This window comes from Columba livia, chromosome 2, assembly GCF_036013475.1.
Source record: "Columba livia isolate bColLiv1 breed racing homer chromosome 2, bColLiv1.pat.W.v2, whole genome shotgun sequence".
NCBI classification, from domain to species: Eukaryota; Metazoa; Chordata; class Aves; order Columbiformes; family Columbidae; genus Columba; species Columba livia.
The window spans coordinates 116,767,919-116,794,618 of record NC_088603.1 but is presented as its reverse complement, the minus strand read 5'-3'; the positions used below and the strand labels follow the sequence as shown (position 1 = coordinate 116,794,618).

At 36.9% G+C, this 26,700-nt stretch overlaps 1 protein-coding gene across 1 annotated transcript; it reads left to right on the top strand.

Annotated features, from left to right (window-relative positions):
- The first annotated feature begins 11,232 nt into the window (after nucleotides 1-11,232).
- On the top strand, nucleotides 11,233-23,805 carry LOC102094720 (opsin-5). Its single transcript, XM_005504233.3, has 5 exons — nucleotides 11,233-11,320; nucleotides 12,279-12,441; nucleotides 14,072-14,199; nucleotides 15,136-15,470; nucleotides 22,604-23,805. The coding sequence occupies exons 1-5, from the start codon at nucleotides 11,233-11,235 to the stop codon at nucleotides 23,213-23,215; spliced, it is 1,326 nt and encodes a 441-aa protein (XP_005504290.3). The 3' UTR covers nucleotides 23,216-23,805.
- The last annotated feature ends 2,895 nt before the right edge of the window (nucleotides 23,806-26,700 follow it).

The following is a 26,700-nucleotide window of genomic DNA, read 5'->3' as shown; positions in this document are numbered from 1 at the left end:
GATTATGGCTTAACAGTGAGCTGAGAAGAACAAGTTGTCCTTTAGATCATCTTTTTCTGATGTTTTCTGAAATATTTTTCTGATTTTTCTGAACTTTTCTAAATAAAGTTTACTCTCACAATGTGAATAACAGGAAGTGAAGGACTGCAAAATTTCCAAAGTGTCAAAAGGAAAACAAGAAAGTGCTGTGGTACCTACGTCACTGTTACACTGAGCCTTTGCTGTCTGAGTCCTAGTGCTGTCTGTAAGGGGGATCTCCTGGAAGTCTCTCAACTTGATTCTGTGTGAAGTATGAATGTAAGCACAATTTACCAAAATGTCTTCCTCAGGCAGACATCCTTCAGTGATCATGTCTATATATCTTTCTAAGAGTTGATGATCTTATAGAAATGTTACTAAAATACCCAGCCATTAATGGGCCACCCCTTGCTGATTAGAACAGAAAGTGTTTTTAAGAATTAATGTGCTCAGTGAATAATATTTAGCATTACTTATTTCAAAATTTGACTTTAATTCCTCTTTTTCCTGAAGATGAACAGGAGAAATTGATTTCCCTAAGAGAAATCAATTGTTGTAGGCCACAGTATCAAAAAATAGTTTCTGTCATTAATTACAATGCTCAGGTGAAGAAGTAAAATCATAATTTGTTGCCAACCCAATGAAATAACAATGGAATAAGCAATATATTTTTAACCTTTTCTTCTAGTGTTTTGTGGTACAGTAAAGTGCAAATAACTAAAAATAAAAACTTGACTTTCCCTACTTCAAATTAGTTTGGAGAATTCTTCAGCTGATATTTCTTGGTCAAGGTATAGTGAAAGTTGGTCAACGTATTTATTGGCCAGGTCTGCACTGATCTACTGCAAGCAGGTAAATGACTATACTGATGTAATCTACTGTAGCTCATATGCTGCTTCTCCTCAAAATTTGTTTCAGACATTGTAGTGCTTCGATGTTTGTGGAAAACAAATGAAAACACTCAAACAGAAATACACAGTGACACTGTTTCATTAATAGGGGCTTGGTTCGTTAGTGGTATATTCTGCCATACATGTAGTGATTTTGCTAGGAAGAACACTAGCTTCATTAAAAAAAAAAAAATCAAGGTAGAATTCGTCAGGTTTCTAAAATGGTTATCTGGAAGTACCTGAAAAGTAATAGAAGGAAATAAGTAAAAAGCAACGTAAGTAGCATCTATCCATAGGTCTGCTGCTGGCTAAGAACATTTCATGTTTTTCAACGATGATTTAGAAGAAATCTTTGCATTGTTATAAAGAAAGAGCTGGGTCAGTCAAATACAAAGGCGTACATGAAACATAAACCAGCCCAGAATATTACAAAGAAAAAAAAGAGAGCTTAGCAGCAGCAGTAACTTACGCTTGACCAATGTGACTGAGAAAAAATTCTAGCTGTGCATATTGAAATTGGGGAATATTAAGTGGGAGAAATTAGATACTGCATTTGTGAAGATGTTTTGAGGTTAGAAGCCTTGTGCCCTAGCAGGAATGAGACAGAGAAAGCTTCAAGAGTAATTAAAAAAAAATAGTTCCATCATAGAATAATTAAGAAACTCAATTTATTTTACCCAAGTGATGACTATGACATAATCATGCTTTGTAGCTATGTATATGGGGAGTAGATTCCTGACACCACAAGGTTTTTCAGTGGAAAACAGTAAAATGAGAGTTAGTGGTTGATAACTGATGCTAGATGAATTCAGGTTAAAAACAGGAAAAGAAAGATATAAACAATTCTGTGAGAAAAATTAACCTTTAGAAAATGATGACTAGATTTATTAATCTCCAAATTTCTGCAAACAAAACTTAAAATGTGTTTATATTTTGTAATTCAGGAGGTTAGGCTGGAGGCTGGTGGTCCCTTCACTGCTTACAGTATTGGAGCTACACAGATCTAAATCAGATGAGGAACTAACTCCTATGTATAAGTTGCTATTGAAAGGCATTCTTACTCTGAGCCCAGAACATTCCTCCAAAAGGTTAATAATTAATTTTTTCCCCATAGTTTTGCTCCAAGTTTTTGTTGTTGTTGTTTGTTTGTTTGTTTGTCTGAGAGTGCTTTATTTTCAAATTCACATAGGAGCAATAGAATAAAAAAGCATTTATTTCTCATCCTCTGCTCTGGCTGCATATACAAGCAAGGTCTATAAAGCAATTTTGACACTGATGACTTCCAGAGTATGAATATTTAATTTCCCAAGCAAGCTTTACATTACAAATCAGTTGCAATAAGAAAAATTACAATGAGGAGAAGAAATGATGAAGTGAGGGAGAAATAACAATACTTTAGGAGGTTGTCTTACTTGAAGAAGGGAAAATGGAAAGAAATGGGGCCCTTCCAGACCAGACTTTCTTCTCTGTCCCATCCTATCACTTTATTACTTTCAACGTGAGAGAATATGATGTAGAGAACATAGGACGCTTAAGCTACAGCTTCTGTACGAAGCCTACTTTTCATCTCAAAAGTAGAAGATGCAGACTTCTGCCTTGAAATAAATAAGATTATTTGTGCAAATGCAGACCAATTCATTAGTTGAATTATCATAACAAGCATTCATAGCTGCACTGAACTGAAATGTGCATCTTGTATTTTACTTTTAAAGTCCCTAGCAATAATTCTGGAGATTTTTACTATCTTTATGACTATGCCATATTATGAAAGTGTCTGCCATTTCATCTCATTTTTCTTAGTACTATAAGTAATTGATACATTAGCTATTTTGATGGAATGAGCAGTAGCTCATCTTATTTAACCTGTCTAGTCTATAAACATCTGGAGGAAAAGGAGGGCAATCAAAACACATCTCCTAAGTCTCCAAAACTTGCTGAGAGGCCAATCAGTTGTGGTGCTGGCAGAATGACAGGGAAATATATTTGAGATTCATGGACCGCTTGCACAAAACACGTTGGCAACTGTTCCACCTGCACTGGAGCAGTGACAGTAATGAACAGGAGTCCACTGCTACTGCAAACCCTCCTTGCAGGGAGGGAAGAAGCTTCTCTAGTAATCAAACTACAAATACCTAGACATCCACAGGGTATAATACCATACGGAATATAATGGGTAACCTGCGTGAATCACAGGCACTGTGAGGTAAGAACTTGACTAATAAGTGTTTTTTTCAGATAATTTTGCAGTGATGGAAAAAAATAACAGCTGAAAAATCCTGATTTGTTAAATGATTTCAATAAAATAAAGCACTCAGCTTTCAAATCTTAAAAAAACCATAGTTGAAGTAAATCTTGAAGCAACGTATCAAGTGCTATTAACTTAAACAAATTTCAGCAAAGTATTATGCTATGGGGTTTTTCCGGATTATTAACCTGGACAGTAGGAAAAGCATGTGTGTTTTACAAAAAAAAAAAAAGAGTGTTAAGTTTACCTAGAACATTTAATGAACTTTTATCAAAAATGTTTCACACAGCTGTAATTAATGGGTTTGTGGATAGGATTTTGTAACCATTGTACTGAGGTCATCAGCTTCTGCTTCATGTTTCTGTTCCAATGTAGCCTAGTTTGCTAGGTCAAAACAGAAATGATAACAGAAGCAACATATGTTTGTGTGAATTATACCAACCATTTCACCAGGTAGGGATGAAATAAATTCTGTTGGACCCAGTTGTTCCCTGGATACCTGAGACCTAATCAGGATAAATGAGACTTTTTGACCTGTGAACCAGAATCAATACTGTTTCACTCCTTCATATTTTTCTAATTACTCAGTTCTCTTTCTAGCAAGCAGTAGAATTCCTGCTCTATGTACAGATAATTTCTTTTTAAATCTTTGGAAATGTGTTTCAACTTAGCAGACGTGGCAATCTCGCGAATAGTCTTTTTTACGACCTCTTGAGAGACAAAATTAGCAAGTTACTGCTTTAACTTCTCACTGAATTGTCACTGTTTTTTCTGTATCTGCATAATTTGTAGCCTGTGATCTAATCAGCTTTCAGAAACCTATCTGTGGTCACAAGTGCAGGGTATGTTAAAAAGTTTGGTGGAGTATTACAAATTTCTAAATTTCTCTTTACTGATTGGTTAAATAAATCTTCCATTCATCAGGCAAAAACAAAATTACAGGAATATTAGAATTAAACCATTTTTTTCAACCAGGTATATGGTTTGAATTACATTATTTGTAAATATTCTGCACTTAATACTTACGTTTTCCTGATGTTCAGGAATGTTTTCAGGTACCCAGTGGGAATTTTTTGATTGTTGTCAAAGCCGAAAGTAAATTCTGAATATAGACAGCAGTTGTATGATTTTTCCCTTTTTTCACTCTGCTTTTCTGCTTATATTCATCTCATCCCAGCAATTAATTTTTTTTTCCATTTTACTAACCTTGTTCTACAATTAAATACTGAATGCTGTTTATGCTTTGTTTTGAACAATTGCAGCTGTCTAGCTAGAAGGTGACTGAATTATAATAGTTGAATCTGCGAGTTTTTAGTATATGCAACAGATTCAGAATATGAATAATGATATGCTATGAATAATTATTTTCTTTGCTGAGAACTACCTCACCTTCTGAGAAGGGCAACATTTGGTAAATGAGAGTGCACGCTGTACATCCCATATGTATAAGACCTGTGTTTCTGGAAAGTGGCAGAATGTATTATGTTCATTCATTTAAATCTGACCCCTTGGGATGCATCAGATCTAATACGAGTTCAGTGATATCATGGCAAAGCAGCTCACCTTGCCAGTAGAAATTGTGTGTCCTGCTCAGGTGGAAAGGTTGGTCAACACTCCCCTCAACATCAGGATTTTAGTCTGAATGCACAGGGTTGGGGTAGAAACAGGTGACTAGGCTGGATCAGATTTCTTCTCCTGAAGATAATCTGAGGTGTAAAGTTAATAATAAGGAATAATAAGGTACCATTATGGGATACTGAAAACAGAGGCTGATAGCCACAAAACTCCTAAGAGATGGCGCTGATCTTGAGAAGTTTTAGATATTGGATTGGTTTATTGTAGGTGAAAGGCAAAATCCTGGAGTGCCAGATCTCCTGCTGAGGCCAGTGAAGTCAGTTTGCTGGAGCAGAAACAGCCTCTGTCCTAAACCTCTGGAGTTCATTCCATTTAAATTGTCAAGGAAAGGTTAAGAGTGACTTACTTTTGGTCTTTTTTGTGCTGATGTGGGAGCTGGCGAGATTGGAAATTGGGGCCAGACAAATGGCAAAAACAAAGCATCGTCTTCTCCTTTCCCGATGAATCCTCTGAGCGACTTCCTAAGGAGTATGCTGGACCTTGCGTTTTAGGTCAAGCCTGGATAATTGCTTTAATTTTGTAAAGTTCAATAGCTTGTATCAGATGATGGTCATGTTGTGTGACCTCTGTGGCCTCTTATGAGAGGTTTCTTATGAAGTGTCTTATATCTCTGAATCTCAGGTAACTTCTTAGTATAAAGAAGTTTCTGAGAAGATTTTTGTCTTGATTTTGGTGGTGGAAATATAGAAATAATTACTTGGTCTTAGTAATGTACACAACAGGTTTTATTTTATTTTATTTTATTTTATTTTATTTTATTTTATTTTATTTTATTTTATGTTAATGTATTTATTTATTTTATTCTGTTCTTATTTACTAAATTTAACAGATCTACTTAAAAATTTCACCTTTCTGTGGTGGGCTGTGAAAGTAGCAGTACTGCTAAGCTGGAGCTTAGGGGTTTCTCCTGTCATATTCCATTCAGGATCACAGAGGTTGTCTCAGGTTGTCTTTGTACAACTTTTTTCATCCTAATGTGTTTAATTCATGTGAATGCTTTTAATGTGGTTGACAGGACAAAGAGAAGCACATTATCTGGCATCGAGCATTTTCAGAAAAAAAAAGAATAATTCAGGGTAATTTAATGATTTGTAATATCAGAACTTTTGAAATGTATCCCTGCTTTCTTCTTGCAGAACTATCCCTTGTACATTAATGGATAAGCTTCTGCACACAACACAATGCTCTTTGACTTCCAATTAATTCTTCCGGCAATTGCTATTTATAGAAGGTGGAGTGACATGATGTTGGAGATGAGCATTATTTCAGTCCTTGTGCTCCAAAAATATGCCTTTCTATAGCCAGAGTGAGAAATCAGATTAATTTCCAAGAGAATTCTCCGTATGACTGAACAACGATAGGACGTCAGTGCATCCATGCACGGGTGTATAGCCAGCTGACTTTATGATTGCGTGCCTAAATGTCAATGGGAGCGAAAAAAATGAGAAACTAGAAATGTGTATACAGAAATATTTATTCATACATGTGAACAAGTGATTGTGGTCTAATACAGTATTATAACTTCCAAAGTCTTCAAAAGTATGGCCATGGCAGAAAAAGAAGTTTCTGGTTTTATTGGTAAAGGCCTCTATTTCTTCCTTATTTCAGAAATCTTTCATGCACTGTGAAATCGTCAATGTTTCTGTGTGTACCTTTTATTGGCTTAATTCTTTTGTCAGAGCTATTGAGGAGTAAACTTTTTCTTTAAAAAAGAGATTTCTGTGATTTTTTTTTAAACTAAGGCATAGCAGTTTGTCTTATGTCACATATTTAGTAGATACACATGATTAAAAAGTGCAGAGATTTTAGTATTAAAAATATTATTGAAATTATTGAAAGCACAATTGAATTTATTCTGCTTCTAGTTCCTTAGTCATGTGTTGATGTTACTAACCTGATTTGAAATGAAACAGTATCTGCCAGTTGTCACAAATACTTTACATTTAATGTTGAATTATTAGCCTGTGTTCATTTATTGATTTTACCTCCTCCTCCCTGCTACTCCATCTGCTACATACTTTTCCTACTAGGTTATTTTCTTTCTACCTTTTTAAGCTAATATATACAATGTAGGGAAAGACCAAAGCATTGAATACTTAGGGAAAATGTTATTTGGGGAAGACGGAAGAACTGAAGTCAACAGAAGACTATCTGAAGGGAGAAAATGAGAGATTTATAACATATTCACAATGACAATAGCGTAACTAAGACTGTGAATTTTAAACTGATACATTGAATATAGATGTCCAGACCTCAGTTGTTGTTTGATTTGTGGTAATTAACATACTATTAAAAGTTTAAAAGTTGTGAATAGATTTTGTAGATTTTTAAAAATTTTAATGGATTTCATGTATCTTGGTAAGTTGTTCTAGTTGTTGAGGGAAGGTGGGAGAAAAATACAGAGAAAGTATTTTTCAGATAAAAAATTTTACAGGTAAACACAGGTAAAGTATTTTTTCAAAAATATCATTATGTGGTTCATCAATCCAGACAAAAAAAAGAAAAAGGTGATAGTGAAACTTGTAGCTATCTGCCAGCATAGCATGTTAGGGAATGTTGAGTAGTTTTTGAAACATCAGGATGCAGTTCTTTTCTATTCTGGTTCCTATTTGAAGATGGTTTTATACATGTTTTGTAAAAGTGATGATTTTGCTTTTAAATAATAAATTGACTAAATATTATTTGTTTTTAAAATGTTTCTTAATGTAACCAACTCTCTGTTTTCTTCTGATGTGTTAAATGAATCACTGTACTTAGCTGTAAAATTACTACAAATGTCTGCAAAAAGGTGGTGCTTGGAAACCACTGAGGTGGCAGGTTCCTGGAGACTTGGCATCTTGGGAATTCATGATTAAAATGGCTTTACTGCTCCTGAGAAGGCAAAATTTTAGTTAAAAATTACTGTAAAAGAATAGCAAGAAATATTTACAGTGCTCAGAAAAAAAGTAAATTTCCAAACACTAAAAGTAAGAACTATTGGAATGGACTGTTCAGGTGATTATTAAAATGCTGTTTAATTGAGGCATTTTTTTATTATTATTAGCAAAGATGGGGTCATTCTTATTTGATCATCACTTCCCTTATTATTATAATTATATTTTTTCCTTATTTTGATAACACACAGAAGGCTGAAACACTTATTCTTGCAATTCTTGTCAGTTCACAGAGCTGTCACACTGGCTTCACACAAGCTCTGGTGCTGGAGATAAGTCAGAGTGGAGTTGAGTAGGGCAGGCTCTGGGGACTATGCTTTCCATAACAGAAAGAGAGAAATAGGTTACAACAACCTTGAAGTGATTTTCATCTACAGTGGCAGGCAAAAACTGCTACTACTGGAACAGGGATAAAGTAAATGAGACAAGTAGAAGCCTCATTGTCAGCGGCACAAAAAAGAACCCAAAACATTTTCCTGACAGTTCTAAGTGAGAGCTTTTTTGTCTCCTCAGAAAAGTGGGGGTCACTCCTATCAAACGCAAATTGGCTGGATGCTTTCTGGATGAGGGACACTGCATCTGTTGGGAATATCAGACTGTTTTTGTCATGTCTGAACAACTCTTTTGAAGTATGGAAGTTGTGGCTTAAATGCTCCCCTACCTCAGTCCAGCCGGCACTGGGCACTTGGAATAAAACTCCCCTTTTCTCAGCATGGCATTTCATTGTCCAAAATTAATCCCAAAGACCACAAGGATTAAGCTTAAGAGACTCTACTTCTGACAAGTGAGCACACAGCTTTGGAAAACTGAGAGCTCAAGCAGATTTCCATAACTCATGACCAAATGAAGATCTGCATTTTCTAGGGTAGAATGTCTTTCGTTTCAGCAAATATGAAATCTGCTTTTCACAGGAGATAGCATTGAAAATGGCACACTAACATCTGAAATGAGCTCAGCCTTTCTTTGTGAATAGATTGCCTCAGGGAAAAAGCAGATGAATGTCCTGTCACTATTTTTGTCGCTGTCTCTTGAAGGCAGTCACATGCTGCAGCACTGGCCACCAGGAAAATGCTAGAGGTGAGGCTTGGGATGTGAAATCTTGCTGATACTGCTTCTGCTTAATGAATGGAACAAAAATTAGTAAAAGGATTAAATAATAAATAGTAGTGTTATGCACTGGGCTTAAAATTCCTCCTGAGTGAACACCTGGTGAACAAACATACAGCACCTTTGGTTTCAGTGGAGGTGTCCTGGATTATAGCAACAGAGGGAAAGACAATTGTATGTCAGAACAACTGAGGGGCCACTGGGATAATTAGCAGATTATAGGAAGTTGTAGGAAAGATGGACAAGCTGAATTTAGATACTCTGCCTTACAGATACAAGGTCATCATTTAATGTGCATACACACCAGTTAGTTAGCTAAAACACAGTGAGTTTAAGTGCTATGTGACTGGGAGCTTTAGCCATTTGCTGAGATGACTTCATTCCTCTGGGTGTTGTTTTCTTGGACATTTCCCATGTTGCCCTCAAACGAAACATGTAAGGCTGTGCTGCTGCCTCATTGTGAGCTGCTCTTGAGTTGTGGATGGAGCGAGAGACTGTTAGTGTCCACAGGGATCAAGCAGGAGACAGGACCTTTCCCTTTGCCACAAGAAACTCAACAGAAGCAAAGAGAACGTGAGAAATGACTGGCAGTGATAATACGTTTATCATTATCCAGGGTAAAGGCCTGTGAATGTATCTGGAGGAATTTGCTGAGTTTTTGTCATCAAATTTTTGTGGTAACTTCAGTTTGCCAAGAACTAATCTCTCTAACACTGGTTAAGACAATACAGCAACAGCATCTGTGAGAGGAAGAAAAGCAAACAAACAAAATCATTAGCCTTTACTAGACTTACTTTCCTTCTGACTGTGCTAGAAGACAGCTCCACCTGAGGTCTTTGCCCTTCAATTGTGTGATATGTTAAACCCTATATGTGAGAGCATTTGTGTGTCTGGGTTTGGCTCTAGCAGGTGTATTGCAAATCTATTGCATGTTACTTTCCTTATGTTGATCCTCTGCATGGGCAATAAGGTCTGAACTGTGTCACAGGGCTGGTCCCATGGCAGGGTCCTTGAATAGAGGAGTGACAGTGGACAGTAAGAGATAACTATGGCATTTTTCTGAGTTATACCAGTATGTATCTCAGACCAACATGAAGACAGCTGAGAGAAGCTTTTTTTCATTAGTGTAACCCTCTTCACAAAGGATTTTGCTAGGAAAAGCTGAGCAATATCCCATTGACTTGACTCATCACACAGTATGTCTCCTTGATGAAGACTTTATACTAACGCCTGTAGATATGTTCAGAGTTGACACATAGGATATCTGGATTATAGACTCTTTTAAATTTAATAAGACTCTTCCTTACATTTGAGAGAGTTCAGTCTGTTGTGGTTTAAAGGGAATTGGCAGGAGTTGCACACTAAAGGAAGACTGTTGATTTACCTTCAGCCCCTAACTCTCTCATATACTTTGCCAATTTCTGGGCCAGAGAAGCACAAATTTCTACAGACAGGTTTACAAATACACTCAATGAGACAGATTCAGAAAAGTGGACAGTGGGGACTGGAAATAAAAGTGGAGTAGTGGAGTGCTTGTGGAAGACAGAAAGAAAGGAAATCTATTTGGCTCACGCCTACATAAGGTTACGAGTTAACTGTGGAATTAAGTGCATGTATCACACACATTCTTGTCTCCACTTGCTAGTTATCTTGATGCTTTTCCAACTTTTCTCTCTCTCTGTTTTTTATTTGTTTGTTTGTTTTATTTTGTTTTGATTTGCATGGTTTAGGTTTATATTTGCAGTTCTGTATCTGCTGTTGTTAAGATTTCCTACCTTGGTTCCTATGGTTGATGTAAAGTGGTGATGAGCAATATTCTGGAAAAAAACCCTTGTTGAGCCAAGTCAAGTTTTCAAATTTGAATGCACCCTTGCTCATCAGCTGTAATGTTGCGACATTTTGAGATTTGGATGAGTCCCTCAAATTAACAGAAATCAGTTTACCTCAGCATCGGTTCTAGGTTGTGGTTTCACCTGTAAATTCCACAGCATCACAGAATGGTTGAGATTGGAAGGGACCTCTGGAGGTTGTCTAGTCCAACTCCTCTCCTCAAGATGTTTTTTTTAATATCTCTAAGGATAGAGACTCCACAACCTCCCTGGGCAACGCGTGCCAGTGCTTGGTCACTCTCACAGTGAAAAAGTTTCTTGATGTTCGGAGGGGTCCTCCTGTGTTTCAGTTTGTGCCCATTACTTCTTGTCTTAGTGCTGGGCACCACTGAAAAGAGCCTGGCTCTGTCTTCTTTGCATCCTTCACTCAGATATATTAATTTATAAAATGAAATAAAATGAAATAAAATTCTTACTGTCCTTTCCTCACAAAACAGCTTACAGCCTTACAGAGAGACCACAGGTGTCTGCATGGATATTGGATTTCTAATACTGTGTCCGGTTTTGTTTTTCAGATGAGTCCATCTTTCAGTAACTCAACATTCCAGTCCAAAATAACAGAGTCAGCTGATATTTTTGTTGGAATATGTTATATGGTGTTTGGTAAGTATAATTTCATGGTGTGCGTGTTTATAGAGCTTTGGCAATATTTGATGTGGTAAGGAGACTTGACTGTAAAAGTCAAGTTTGTTTCTGACATTGATGAATGTATTTTGTGTAAGTCACACAAAATATCTGAGAGAAAAATTATATGCTTATAAAGGAAAAAAAAATGTTTTAGGTAAAGCCTCTTCCCTCCAAGAATTTCACAATGGAAATGTACATGAACAGGGATGGCTTTGATCATACAGTCAAACAGATCCCAAAGTGACTATGATGTCAGTTGGTGCCTGCTAAAAAACTGAGCAGGTAACCCATACAAGATCACACACCATTGGAAATAAAAGCAAAAAATTAAAATGGAATTTTTCCTAAGAAAAAGTGTGATGTATGACTCTCCTGTAGTATAGTAAACCAGCATTCCCAGAGGAAATAGTTGTCTACACACCGTAGAGACAATACTTAACTACATTTTCTCTTTCATGCATAATTCAACATTCTTGCTATATTGCCTGTCATTAATAGGAACTATAACAGGCACCTCTGAGAAAATACCTCGAAGAGAAAGGAAGAAGGGTTAGTGAATGGAGAGCTCTGGACCTCGAACTGGGAAAATGTGTTCAGTGCCATAGGGATGTTGTCTCTGGCTTAATTCATGCCAGCTTCCTACAGGAAGTATTTTTTTTGGCAGGTCAGTTAATTTAATGGATAAAATTATTTATTAGTTCTTTGTAGACAGTTTGAAGGGAAAACAAAACAAAACAGGAAGAAATCAGAAAAAAAAATCAAATTAAAAAAAAAACAAAAAACAAAAAACAAGAGAAATCCACAAATATAAAAACCAGACAAGTTTATCTGATAAATGCTATGATGACATCACCCTTTTCCTGTACATGGAAAAAAAGAAGAAAAAAGGATGTCTGAAAGTAACTATTTCTTTGTATCGTGTATTTCTCTGCAGGAATATGTTCCTTGTGTGGGAACAGTATTCTCCTATACGTCACCTACAAGAAAAAGAATTTGTTGAAACCAGCAGAATACTTCATTATTAACCTTGCCATCAGTGACCTTGGTATGACCCTGACGCTGTACCCTCTAGCAGTAACCTCCAGCCTTTCACACAGGTTTGTTCACTGTACATGCGATATTTAACATCTTTGGCAGGCTCTGGAGGTCTGTCAGTGATGAAGACTGAATTACTCTGTCACTTTGCTTGCCATCAAAGTGGGAATTAATTAGATGGATTGAGAGGCGTATGCTCTGTAACAGCATCTTTAGGGACTGCTGGTGATAATTAGCACTTTTGTCTATTTGACATCACTATCGTCTTGATTTCTGTAGAGCTGAGACTTTTTTCCAAACATCCTCTTCCTACTGCATTTATCCTTTGTGGGTAGTATTATTCAAGTGATGGTTAAATGCCTAATTTTTTATTTTTTATTTTTTTTCCAATTTGGCAGTGAAATTTAGTACTACAAAAAAAAAAAAACAACTCTGAATTTACTTTTGATCTCCAAAAGCAGTGGTAGTGATGGTGCATAGAAATGTAGTGTTCTGGCTTAGTTTTGAGGCCAGCACTCTGAATTTAGAACTTCTTCCATCCTTCCTCGCTTCTCTCCCCTTTACCCACATGAATTCAACCTCAGACAATCGTGCAAAATCTATCTTTTGTGATCTTCTTTTAAAATTTGGGAGGTTTAGGAGGCTCATTACGAGACCTCAGATAGTATTTGTGCAACTCATGCAGTATAAAAGTGTTTGGGAGAAGGGAACTAGATAGAAAAAGTAAAGGAAGATCAGAACTGGTTGTTAGGAGTTATTCTGCATGGTTTGGGAAAGAATGACCTTTGTAATATTTTGGTCTATCCCAGTTGTTGCAGAATGTCCTGTAACTGTACAGATGTGAATATGCAATGCTGATTTGGCTTCCCGAAACACTTTACTGAGAAAAATAGGAATAAGTCTTTAATAATGTAATCAAGTAAATTATATTTAACAAGATGGAGAACACTTCATCCAACATAAACCCTGGGAAACATTCTGTTTTTAGCTAACCAAAGTGAAAAAATATATTTGGTTTGAAGTGAAAAAATCTCTCTCTGTCCTTCTCCCATCTAGTGCTCTCTCAATTTACATCAAAACAAAACATTAGAGAAAAAAATCCATTAATTACTTGGGTTTTACCACATTACTTTCTGTGTTAAAATATTGCTAAATATGTTGACTAATACAGAAGGTGTCTTCAAAATCCAGAATGGGGCTTTTGATAGCTGCTACTGCAAGTACTGCTGGTGTCTGAATAGAAAGCAAGGAGGTATAATGATTCAGATCAAAGTTTTGTTCTTCTGGACAGCTTTCACTAGAGAATGTGTTGATTTTGATGAAAACTAGTTTTAAAAATATACATACCGTTAGCAAAAACAACAATAAGCTATATTATTTTATGACCTAGGCCTACTAGTGATAAACATTTAGATTTTTCTTTTGAGTATGATTGTCATTAATATATACTCCTTTGTTTTATAAGAATAAAAAACCTTAAATATGAATCATAAATATAGAGCAGGACATGATTGCTGTAAGGTTTTCAAATGAAGATATCTTCTGTAGTTGATTGCTGACCAACAAATAATTTAAGCATGCAGTTTTATTGAATTTTTAAGGCTACAAATGCAGGTATATTTCTACCATTTACTATTACATTTAAGAAAGACGGAGAGCATCTAAGAATTAACTTTCTTGGTTATTTTTCAGGTGGCTGTATGGGAAACAGATTTGCTTGTTCTATGCATTTTGTGGGGTGCTCTTTGGTATCTGCAGTCTCTCAACGCTGACATTACTGAGCACTGTGTGCTGCCTCAAAATTTGTTTTCCAGCTTATGGTAAGTTAATGTTTCTGCCCTAGATTGCTCAATTTTTCATGTGAACACAGACCACCATTTTGGAGTTGCATATCCTAGAGAACAGTCTTCTAGAATATCTCTTACATCTGGTCAAACAATGCTTATTTCTGTGATCATTGATAATTAACTATAAGGCTAGATACATGCAGTTGATTACTTTTAAGGTCTTTTAAGTCAGGGTGGCAATTTGGAAACACAAAATAAGAGTTCTAATCTGAAAGTATGGCTAGCCTGAATGAATTATTTTTTTCAGAGTTTATTTCTACATTTTGATGGAGATCTATTCATACAGGTTTATGTTGTGCTAAGTATCTAGATGTATTAGAGAATTCAGTTATTAATTCAATTAATAGCTGGGTCTGTTCAGCCTGGAGAACAGAAGGCTGAGAGGGGATCTTATCAATGTTTATAAATATCTCAAGGGTAGATGTCAAGAGGATGGGACCAGACTCCTTTCAGTGGTGCCCAACGATAGGAAGAGGAGCAATGGGCACAGACAGAAGCAAAGGAGGTTCCATCTAAACATGGGGAGAAACTTCTTTACTGTGAGGGTGCCAGAGCACTGGAACAGGCTGCCCAGAGAGGCTGTGGTGCCTCCTTCTCTGGAGACATTCAAACCCCACCTGGACACATTCTTGTGTGATCTGCTCTGGTGAACCTGCTTTAGCAGGTGGGTTGGGCTAGATTATCTCCAGAAGTCCCTTCCAACCCCAACCATCCTGTGATTCTGTGATTTTTTTTCACAATTTGTTGTAAGCCATGCCCTATTCTTACAAACCTTGAATATACTATAATATTTTGAACACCCATTAAAATGATCCTTCTTAATTACCCTGCTCAATGGCTAGCATATGGGAAACTCCCTTCAGACATGTCAACTATGCTAATCTTCACTATTTGTTTTGTATCTTCCAGGGAACAGGTTCAGGAGAGAACATGGGCAAATCTTGATAGCCTGCGCTTGGACCTACGCAGCAATTTTTGCCTGTTCTCCCTTAGCTCACTGGGGAGAATATGGAGCGGAGCCCTATGGCACAGCCTGTTGCATTGACTGGCATTCTACCAGTGTCAATGCTGTGGCCCTGTCTTACACTGTAGTCCTCTTCGTTTTCTGTTTTATTCTCCCTTTTGGAGTAATTGTCACTTCCTACTCTCTTATTCTGGTAACTGTGAAAGAATCTAGGAAAGCGGTGGAACAGCACGTCTCCGGCTCTACCAGGATGAGCAACGCACAAACCATTACTGTCAAGGTATTTGAAAGTCAGCCTTTGGCAAGATGTTTTTAACACAGCTGGGCAGCACTACTTAAGGACCAAGAGAGCTCCTGAAAAGGGAATAAAGATGGAAAAGAAAATTGATCTTTACCATGTTTTCATTTCAGACAACCCTATTCTCTTGTGCAGATTTGCTGCATGGCAATGAGTTGGTAAACATACAAATAGTAGTTGTGTTGTTTCCGAAGAGGGATAAGCTCATGGAGCTTCATTACTTGTGAAAATTAGTATTTCAGACTTTTGATCAAAAGGAAGGTTAAAAATTAGAGCATTATGTAGAAGTGAGTTTGGGTCTCATGCTCTTGAAGCAGTGCTTATGAAATCCAGTCTGGGTTTGAGTGGGTGAATTCTGTTTGCCTAGCTGCAGATATCAGAGGATATCCAGGCTTAAGTTTTATATCATTAGAGATTTTAAATAGTAGTGTAGAGGTCAAATTCTCTTGTGTTTAACTGAACAAAGAATATAAGTCACAGAAAAGCGTATTTCTGTAAATATTTTTGAACCAAAATTTCTGAAAGTTTGTGTTCTACTAGATTATACAGTAAAATTAAGCCTGTGGTTGCAGTATTTGTTATGGAAATTGTTTCCTGTTGCCAAACTACGTTGCTTTCCTTTCCAGGAGAAGATCAGCATTAGCTTGCAGCTAACATCTGGTGTGCTTCCCTCCTTAGATAATGTATCTCTTGAAAGACATGAACGTTTCTTCTTGACTCTGTTAATTTTCTCCAGTGAGAAAATATTTTTGTTGTTGTAGTTGTTGTTTTCTTCTTAATTTCAATGAATCCTTCTCTCATTTCTCTAGTTGCTTGCTTAGCATGTTCTTCTAAGTATCTTCCTTTCCACCCTTCTGTTTTCTGCTTAAAGTCATCTTTGGTCCTTCTGTTCTCTGTTCAGGAAGATGAATACTCTAATTTGTAAATACAACTGGATATCTCACAGATCTGATGCTGTATGGATGATCTTATTTATCTTTTTCATGATAGCAAACTTGTCCTCTCTCTGACATCTCTCTTCAGATTACCAAGTGCAGTGTAGTTGCACTAGAGATCTTAATCTTCCTGCTCTCTCCCTTTGGATATCTTAGTTTTGACCACTGTGGGAAACACCATCCTCCTGTCTGCTGCATGGTCTCATAACCTAAATGTCATCCTTAGTCCAAACAGTTTAAGAACTAAAGAGTTATGTCCACGTCTTACCTACTCCTCCTTTGTAATAACTCTTAGACGGAACATTTCCCAACTAAAGCTCTTAAATATATTCCTGCCCCACTCCTGGATATTCAGTAAATATTCATTTTCTTAAGTATTTCATTTGACCACAGGATACTACAATTTAACTCTTTAATTAACTTTTAAGACCCTTCATAGTTTATCCTAATTGACTTCTATACTCCTGCTTAGTGAGACCAAGATGCTGGCTACAGTATATGTTCACAACACTTCAGAAATGTGCAAGCATGTTCAATACTACTTGTCATTCTTATGAGTTCCTTCTAATAAACACTGGCAAAATGAAAATAATATCTACTTCAAAATTTCGTTTATGATGTTAACATAAAAAGACACACTGTTATATCAAAGAGGTTTATATTTATTTGGCTGCTGGAACGCTAGCAGAACTCCTTACCATGTACTGACAAGTATTTCTTCTTTTTGCTCTCTGTTTTCTTCCACCTCAAAATTGCTTTGATCTTCACTATTAGATTGTAAACTCTTGAGTTACTCTAAGACTACTTATCTGCAGAGAATCTCACCTTGGAATAATAATACAAACAACTAGTTTTATATGATAATCCCTCGAAGATACCTGCTAAGAGAATGATTTAAGTGAAATTCAAATGCAGAGAGGAGATAAGAGACTTTTTTTTCCTTAAGACACTCCACTAAAATAATCCATCCCAAATATGTCAATTTTGTGGTGTACTTGGAATGATTATTTGTTGAACTGTAGTTCTTTCTTCTGGATTTGAGCTCCAACACCGCCTACTTTGTAGCACTTGTCAAATTAAAGACAATTTATAGCCCATTCTTCCTCTGGCCTTTTCCATCCTGGCTCTGATATCAGGTCACTGTAGCTTAGGGGTCCTGGTCAGGTCTGACCTGTACCTCTGCTGTCTGATCCAGCTTCAGCTGAAGTGCTTGGACTTTGCTTCAGTCTTGAAAAACTAAATCCAGGAAATTGCTTAGGCACTTAAAACTGGACTTAGAGACTTAAGAATTCAGCTAAGCCCAGGTATATGGTTATGGAAGCTCCTGCTTGGCAGCTGCCTAGGCCAAGAAAATGCCACAAGTTCCTCTGTAATACTAAAGGTTTCCTGGGTTCCTGCAATTTGCTTTAAGCTGTACTGCCCTGAACACTACATGCCCATCTCTTTCCTAAACTGTATTAATATAACTAGGTCATACCATTCAATTAATGCCCACTTTAGTCTATTTGTTTATTAGTAACTGAATATTTTTATTAAAAAAATCAATAAAATACAGAAAACATTTGCTATAACTGATATACTTTCCATATTAAAAGATCTGTCTGTAGTGGTTTTTTTCTGTGCTATTTTAGAATGACAAAAACTAGATGGGAACTGTATAGTGCTATTAGCACTTTTGTGCTTAGGTGGGCTAACTACTGGTATTGCTTTTATTATTAAATAGTGCTATAAAAATGAATTATAATGCATACAGAGGACACTGTTGTTCTCATGTGGTCTCTTCACAGCTGCATGGGTTTCCAAACTTCTGGAAAAAATATGCTCTGAGCATATAGATAAGACAGATAAATATTACAAATGCAAACAGAGAGATGCAGAAAATTGCCTCTTCTCCGAGAGTTCCTTAGGATTAAACCATTTTAAAAATGCACCCTAGGTCCCCCTAGATGTTGCAGGGGCAAAACCACCATGACTGTAACTTCATGTGTTATCAAATATTTGTTTAAATACCATCTCTGAATAGTTTACCATACATTCAGTTTTAATCATGAGGGATAAGCCTGAGAGATTGTGTTCAGTTTTTGTTGTGATTCAGACTTCGTGTGTGACCTTGGACAAAACTCCTGGTACTCAACTCGTATTTTTTTGTGGCTGTAATTTATGATACATCAGAAGTACCTTATTTAAAACACTGAAAAGGAGAATGTTGAATAATTCACATCTCTCTTCTAATGTTTTTTTATTGAATAAACTGATTTTTTTCTTAGTATGGAATGCAAAGATTTCCAGAGAAATGACTGAAATCTACACACCATGGAGTTTATTTGGTCTTAAATTAGGTTTGTACAATGCATGAAGATAGGGTGTGGGTTTTCTTACTCCTCAATAAATAAATTTTTTTCAATTAATATAAATTTCACTACCAATATTAACGGAGGATATCCTACTGCTCTGAGACTGAAAGTATTATATATCCACTGGTAGAAGCAATCTTGAAAGCTGTGGCTAATTACAGGTGGGAAGATCTATGAGCATAATAGAAAATATAATGAAATAAAATTGGATAAATGTTACTCTTGAAAGAAGATCTACAGTTTAGAATACCAGATGCTAAATCTGGATAATTCATTGTAATGGGCAAATCTACTCCTGAAGTGAAAGAATTACAGCTGTTCAATGCCTTTCTTGATTTTGTTCACCTTAAACAGATGTTTTAGTTGTAAGGCACAGCAATATTGCAATTTGCTGCAGGCATTTCAAAGCCATTTGGAGAGAAGTGGTCCATGTGGTGTTTCTAAATGCATGTGAAGGGAGAAAATGCACATGAAGACGCAAACACTCAATGCCCAACTCACAGTTACCTTACTTACGATATTGAATGCATATGTACAAAAGAATAAGTGAACAAAATAGTGCCAGACTGCTTAAAAAAATGCTGCCAAAGGTCTGTTCCAAGGTCTTGAGAGCAGAGTAATCTTTGGAAAGAGGCCAATTTACTAGTTTTAGAGCAGACACCAATATGAATCAAGTATTCTTTTCTGAACCATGGTACTGTAGCAGTATTTTACTCTTTTTACTTTTTCACTCTTTTGTACTTTGTTGAATGAAGAGAGAAGTAAAATTCATGACTTGAATTTTCAGAGGTTAGCTTGTGAATTTCTAATTTCTTTTACTTCTTCTGTTTTAGCAATGCATTGGATCACTGGCTTATTATTTTGCAGAAAAACAAAGCAGAGGTTGTAATAGTCCCTTGAGGCATCAAAAAATCAGTGGAATTAATTTGCTGCTTATAAGCATGCATTTGGACTGAGTCTCACAGATTTTGAAATTAGTTGCATTTACCCTGTCAGAAACAATTTGTAGGAAAAACTTTATATTCTCAGCAGAATAGCTTCACCCATATCAATTCCTTTAAAAGTGAAAGAAGAAAGCACCATTTTATTTTCTTTGTCATAACCTTATCTAATTACCTCCTAAAAGCCCATTTCTCCTTCTTTGCAGCCTCTGGGAACTGAGAATCCTTTAAAGCTGAGCTGCAATAAGCATATTGCATAAATAAATTGAGAAAAGTTAAGCGCTTGTTGCAAATATCCTTTTCTGTTTTGCGGACAAGAATGAATTTTGCTGCTGAAGTAAGCAAAAGGTTCTACAAATGAGACAAATGATGGACCACATATGATCCACAAGAAGAACAACATGTCATCTTCTCAATTTAAATGACATGATCTCAGGAAGGCTGGATTCTTCTAATTCATTAATGTTCAAGTCTTCTTATTCAAAACCATTTTGCAATATATTTCTTAACAAGCAGAAAATTTACTTCTGACTTTCTGTTATAAACTCTCATTATTATTACAGTGAAATATCTTTTATTAATAATTTTATACCAAGAACATTCGTATGCCAACAAATTTCTCTGTTGTATAAAGAGATACTTCAAGTCCAGACACACGAGATGCTGAATACTCCAAAATTCCACTTCCCTGCCTATTCTTAGCATTGGCTTCAGGCGTGTTGGATGGATGGGCCCTGACAGATTTGACTCATCTGTGGTGAAAGATCTGTAGGGGCACAGGGTTTTACAAGAAATCTGTGGACATTTAAATATCATTCCTGAACTTGAGCAGAAACTCCTTTCCATGCTTTCTGTACATTGGTCCTCCTTAATGAAATTCTTGATAATCCTGACAATCTTAAGCAATAATGTTGTAGTCTCTGTACAAGTATAATGATAAGTGTAATGTATTTTTAGTAAGTTTGTTATCTAGATGGAAGAATTTTCTAAATCTTCTTTGCTATAGTAAACAGGTTGATATAGTGGACCTTTATCCGAGTTCCAAAGTTGTGTGTGTGAAAATCTTGACATTCTTTGCCATCTCGTGTTGGCATCACTGGTTAGTCCACTCCTCATACCTGTCTTCTTGGAACCATGTCAGTAATTTTGTTGATCTTACGGAGATGAAGGCACTTCATCAAGGACTCGTCTTGAAACTTCTTACCATAGGCAGAGTGTGTTAAGTCCTTTTCTGCTCTGATGTATTAAACTCCAGACTTCTCAATATGTGGCATGACAATATAAGTAATGATAACAAAGTCTCTTTCTACATTCATGTATGTATACATATGGTTGATATTCTTAAATACCTCAAGGGAGTTCCTTTTGCCTAATTGTGCTCTGCTAAAATTCAGTAATTATCTTAAGTACATCTTGAAAATTGTCAGTGACAAAGACCTGAGAACAATCTGTCACACCTGTTTTAGACATAGAAGTCTCTCTGTCCATTGACACTGTAAAGAACCTAGACTGCTTTAGATTTAGCATGTAAGTTTTTTGACAGCTCAAGCTATGCAAGATTAATCCCCTCCTTGCTGTAGAAACTGTATTGATGCAGTCCAGGAAGTTGGCTGTGAGCTCCTTGAAAATATGTGCCTATTTTATTATTTTATTTTATTTTATTTTATTTTATTTTATTTTATTTTATTTTATTTTATTTTATTTTATTTTATTTTATTTTATTTTATTTTATTTTTTCCACATGAACAAGGTAAAGCTTATTGCAATCCCAAAGCTTAATTGCTGTAATAAATAAGCCATTTGGGAAATGCATCAATTGATTCTAGTACCCATTTCTTATTATTGTGATTCTAAAGGGCCAAGGCATATTGCTTGCCAGAGAGACTGCATTTAGTTTCAGTCTTGAATACGGACCATGGACAGTTGAGGATTACAAAACCCATGCATATTGCACCAGTATATCCATAGGCAGATCCAGACCTTCAGTCAAGAAATATAATGCTATGGAAACAAAGAGAAAAAATAAGTCTACCCTGTCTTATGGGTTTGCCTCTTCATTGTTTCTTAACTAGTCTCATTCTGTCATAATACCTCATTTACAGTTCTGTCAAATCACTTTAACTTTGGACTTCATGGAAGCTCTAACAGGTTATCATCCACAAATTTCTGTGCCACTGTTACTATAGCAGATGGCTTTGTAGAGAAATGCAAGAATTCATAAACAGATGTTAGCCTAATAGCAAAAACAGTTAAATGACACAGACATTCCTTATAAAACTTGTGATATATATTTCTTGGCAATCACCATGCATTTCTTCTTACAAAATAAAATTTGTGAGACTACCCAACTTAGGGAGAAAATAATAACATTTGAAGGAGCTCTCTATGTCTTAAAAGAGTCTAGTGTGTGTTCCTCTGGTGCTAGTGTTCAGAGTTTCTTTCATTCTCTCTGAAAACAATAATGTCATCTGTCTCAATAGAAAAAAATCCATGATTTTTCCAATCTTCAATCTATAGCCGGAACCTCACTGAGAAAAGTTGTGGATTTGCAATTAGCTGAGCTAGTTAGCAGCTCTGTACTCGCACTTGCAGAGGGCAACTCAGGCAGGTGGCACAATTAGCAGCTGAAAACAAGAGTTTTCTTGGCACTTCAGTGAAGAGGAAGAGAAATATAGGAGCTGATAGATTTTGACTGAAGCTTCAGGCAGAACTAAGTTTCAGATAGAATTAATTTGCTAGACAAATCTGCGTTTGGAGAGCAGTTGAGATATGATGGAAGACTTGGGAAGACTCTTAACAAGGAGGTTCAATCAGGTCGTATTTTTATGCGTATACTATTTTGTTGGCTATTTTTAAACTCACTGTTTTCTCCTTTTCTCTGCAAGCTGAGTGTTGCTGTGTGCATCGGATTTTTTGCTGCCTGGAGCCCTTACGCCATCATTGCCATGTGGGTAGCTTTTGGATCAATTGATAAGATTCCTCCGTTAGCCTTTGCTGTGCCAGCTGTCTTTGCAAAGTCCTCCACACTCTACAATCCAGTTATCTATCTCCTCCTGAAGCCAAATTTCCGAAATGCCATCTCCAAAGATTTCACAGTTCTTCAACAGTTGTGCATCAGGAGTTGCTTTTGTGTCAAGGCACCACAGAACTACATATCAGCTTCAAACACCAACCTGAGAACACTGAAGGCCAAAAATGAATTCAGCTGTAATTCTCTGCCAGTTGCTGGAGAATGTTCTTATTTCCCCCATGAAAAGTGCAGTGATACTTTTGAATGCTTTCAAAGCTATCCAAAATGCTGCCAGGAGAGGCCAAGCACTATGCAATGCCCTCTTCAAGAAACGTTGTCCTTGAAGAGCAACCTCCAAGTGAAAGTGAGACAGGCCAGTAAGAAACCAGCAAAGGTGGTTGTGCAGGGAGAAAAAAGTACTGAAATTGATACCTTGGAAATCACCTTGGAAGCAGTACCTGCGCATCGTACATCTGCAGACCTCTAGAGCTTCTTGTATGAAGATCTCTGACTGTATTGTTATTATACTGGATTTATGAATGTAACTTTTTCTAAAGAGTCTTTCTACTACCCCATTTTCTAGACTATTTTTCTGGTTTTTCTCATACTCTTTGATGGGTCATGTGCTACAGCATGGACATGCTGTAAATGCTGTCTGACTCTTGCCATGCCAACATTAGTACATGGGGCTGTGTTCATATCATGAACCTATGTCAAACAAATCCTCTTTGTGTTTTGTAACATCCTTTCACTCTGTTTTCAAGATAAAACACTAACCATTGAGAGATTTTCCATAAAGAATTTTATGCTTTCTAGACTACGTACATTTATAGTCTGTCTGTTCAAAAGAAATAACTCAGTGTAGAGTTTTAAAAACACAAGATCATGCTGGTTTAATTGTTATAGCAACTGAAAAGGTAAATGCTAACTGAAATGCCTGTTTTCCAAAAAGTGGTGCTGAATGACCACACATGTTGCATTTGCTAGGAGGTATAGGTCACTTTGTTCCTTTCTTTGAGATGAACAGTCAGGTTTCTGCTTCATTCCACGTGAATGAAATAAAAATATTTCTGGTAATTCACGATAGGGTTTTTTGTTTACCTTTTGGTGTAATTTTAGAACTTGCCTTAGGACATCATTTATTATTCCCAGTTTCCTGAATAGGACCTTGGAATTAGGAGGGTGAAGACCTGACCCAGAAATAGCACAAGGGGCAAGAATCTCTGCTGGTGCAAATCACTGAAACCTGTAAAAACTATCCCACATGAAGATCCCAGTCCTCCTGGAATTCAGGAATTTGACTTACAAGGACACTGCTGCAGAGTAAGAACAGGCTCAGCTCTTCTTTCCCTTGTTCTTGGGCTCCTTTTTTTCTCCCTTGGAAGAGAAATGAGAAGAAAATGAAGGGGTGTTGGAGAAAGTGCATTTGAAATGGCTGCTTCTACTGCTTAGGATTTTGTTGAACTGCTGCTGTTTCATGGCTTGCCATCAGAGAGCACTATATCCTCTGCTGCTGCCATCAGGCCCATTGCCAATGACATGCTGGAAGTGCCAAGCTGTCATTTTGGCCAGGCTTGCCATATTTTTCTCATTAAAAGTGATTATAACTTTGTTTTCTGGGTGGAGTTACTTTGGGCAATAAGGTAGTCTTCCTCTGAACTTTGCCATCTGCAGGGCCAGTTCTTCCGACGCTCCCCAGGAGACACTACCAAAGCCTCAGTGGAATGCCTGTATCTTTAGAATGATAATGATTTATCAACAACACATTTTCCTCCTGTTTCTGTGGTGACTTCGAGAAAAAGTATCTGATTGCAAAAGGGACAGCCATGTTAAACTCTGTGAAAGTCTCCAGTTAGCCACTTTAAGGGATTTTTGATTGCTATACAGTGCACTTGTCAAATTTACTTGGAACATAGAGTTCTCTGTTCTGTTTTCAAACTCCCCTCACCCTCCCACCCCAAGGAAGCTTTTAACTTCAGTGTTTTTATACATGAACAATAATTAAGATACATTCAGTTGGATACCACGGATGCATTTATGTTTAAAATACATGACCTGATGAAGAGTGCAAAATGTTTACAAGGCATGACAGAAAAGACACCCCTTCAAGATGTTTCTTCAGGAACTCCGAAAAAGCAAACAAACAAGGCAGCTGGACTTTGAATGCTCAGAAGGTCCTCTCAGTGTGTGTTTTCTCCAAGACTTCCCAAGACATATGGGTCAGCAGTGCAGCACAAACAGGTACCCTATTCTGTGGGGCTGCAACTCCTGTACCTGCTGTCTCTCACTTCAGGTGAGGTGGGATCAGGCTTCAAGGACCTTCAGGCAATGCTGACCTTTTCAGATGGTGAAAAATAACAGTGGAAGCTACGTTCAGAGATCATCTTGTCCTTACTGCTCCGAGTCCCATTGACGTCAGTGCACAAAGCTGAGTATGTGAATAAATCTCTGGAGGACTCACTGAAAAAAGGCGTATGTTTGGGGGTTTTAACTGGCATAACATTGCCAAGCCTAAAAGCATTGCACTATCAAAAGACAAAAAAATATAATCTGCATTGTGCAGAGGGGCTGCATGCCCAGCTTCCATACAAATGTTTTAAATTCCAGCTGTAACATGCATCTCTTTAAAACGATCAGAAAAATGTTGGGGGTTTTTGTGCTGTGACTGGTCTTTGAACTGTGCTGTCTGTTAGCTACATATTATGAGATAATATTATGAGCTACTAGTCTAAACCACAAATACAATTTTTCTAATGGATCTAGATAGGTAAGTCAGGAAGTCTGGAGTCTCCGTGCCTGGATTTACAGTCACTTTCAATTTAGCATTCCCTGTAGTGGAAGCCAAGGCTGACTTGCATTAGATGTTACTTTTTCAGTGGGACATATGTAAGCATATATTTACATAATGTCTGTCTGTTAATGTGAAGAAAAAAACAAACCTGTGTCTTTTTAGTTTACTTCAAATTGGCATTGGACTGTTTGAACCTGGCTGTCGGCTCTGAGTATAGAGTAAAACATTTACGCAGAAGGTCACATTTAACTTTGAGTAGAACACAAAATGTTTTAAAAATGACTGTAGAATCCATGCCAGCTCCTTTTATAAGTTAATGGGAAGAACATTGTGCCTATGCAGAGAATTCCCCATATAGTAGACATTAACAATGACAGTGCACTCAGACTATGTTCCCACTAAGCGGGGGGAAAAGTTTTCCCTCTTGTGCGGGTAGCTTTTTCTGTAGCAACCAAGTCTCAAAAAACCTTTCAAACTTGCAAGTTTTTCAATTTGGCCATCTGCTGTTCATCAGGGTTAATCATAATTTACTGTTAGTAAGTGTATAAATCAAATGCCATCTATTGCATGGACTCTATTTTTATGCATTCAGGTCTGATGGAATAATTAAAGGCTTATTGGAATATTAAAAGAATTTAAACAGAATATTTGTTTTTAAAGAGAAAACAATTAAACTTATTCTCACCTGACAAATCAACTTATAATTTTTGTTGCTAGCACTGTATTTAAGTACACTGAATACAACATTTACGATGTCAGTGACAGAAATGGTAAGGCAAACCAGTGAGGTTACTAGTGTAGCATAGCATGGAAGATGTAGCTGGACCCACCTGCCTGCTATGGTTTTTTGAAGGGGAAACATTATTTTTCTAGAATTCAGTTGCTCAGAAAGGTCACTGATCTAAGCCTGTTCCTGACCAGAGGGAACAGAAAGTCATTCCCACCTGCTGGGAGTGTTGATGATGCACATAGGCCAAGCTTACACGCTAACAGATGACTGCATTGCACACACATCTCTTGACAAAGGCCTTGTACTGCGAGTATGCATAAAAATCCCTCTTTGCTCAGACTGAAGGGATGAGGAGGCTCAGCTGACTGAGCTGAGGAGAGTGGGGCAGAACAGGTGGGTCTGGCCTGGGGATAGTTAGTCCTTGGGCCAGAACAGCAGGAATGGGAAGTGT

Coding starts and splice junctions, on each gene's coding strand:
- LOC102094720 (XM_005504233.3), top strand. CDS start 11,233: ATGAGTCCATCTTTCAGTAACTCAACATTCCAGTCCAAAATAACAGAG. Junction 12,442..14,071: donor ACCTCCAGCCTTTCACACAG/GTTTGTTCACTG, acceptor GTTATTTTTCAG/GTGGCTGTATGGGAAACAGA. Junction 14,200..15,135: donor AATTTGTTTTCCAGCTTATG/GTAAGTTAATGT, acceptor TGTATCTTCCAG/GGAACAGGTTCAGGAGAGAA.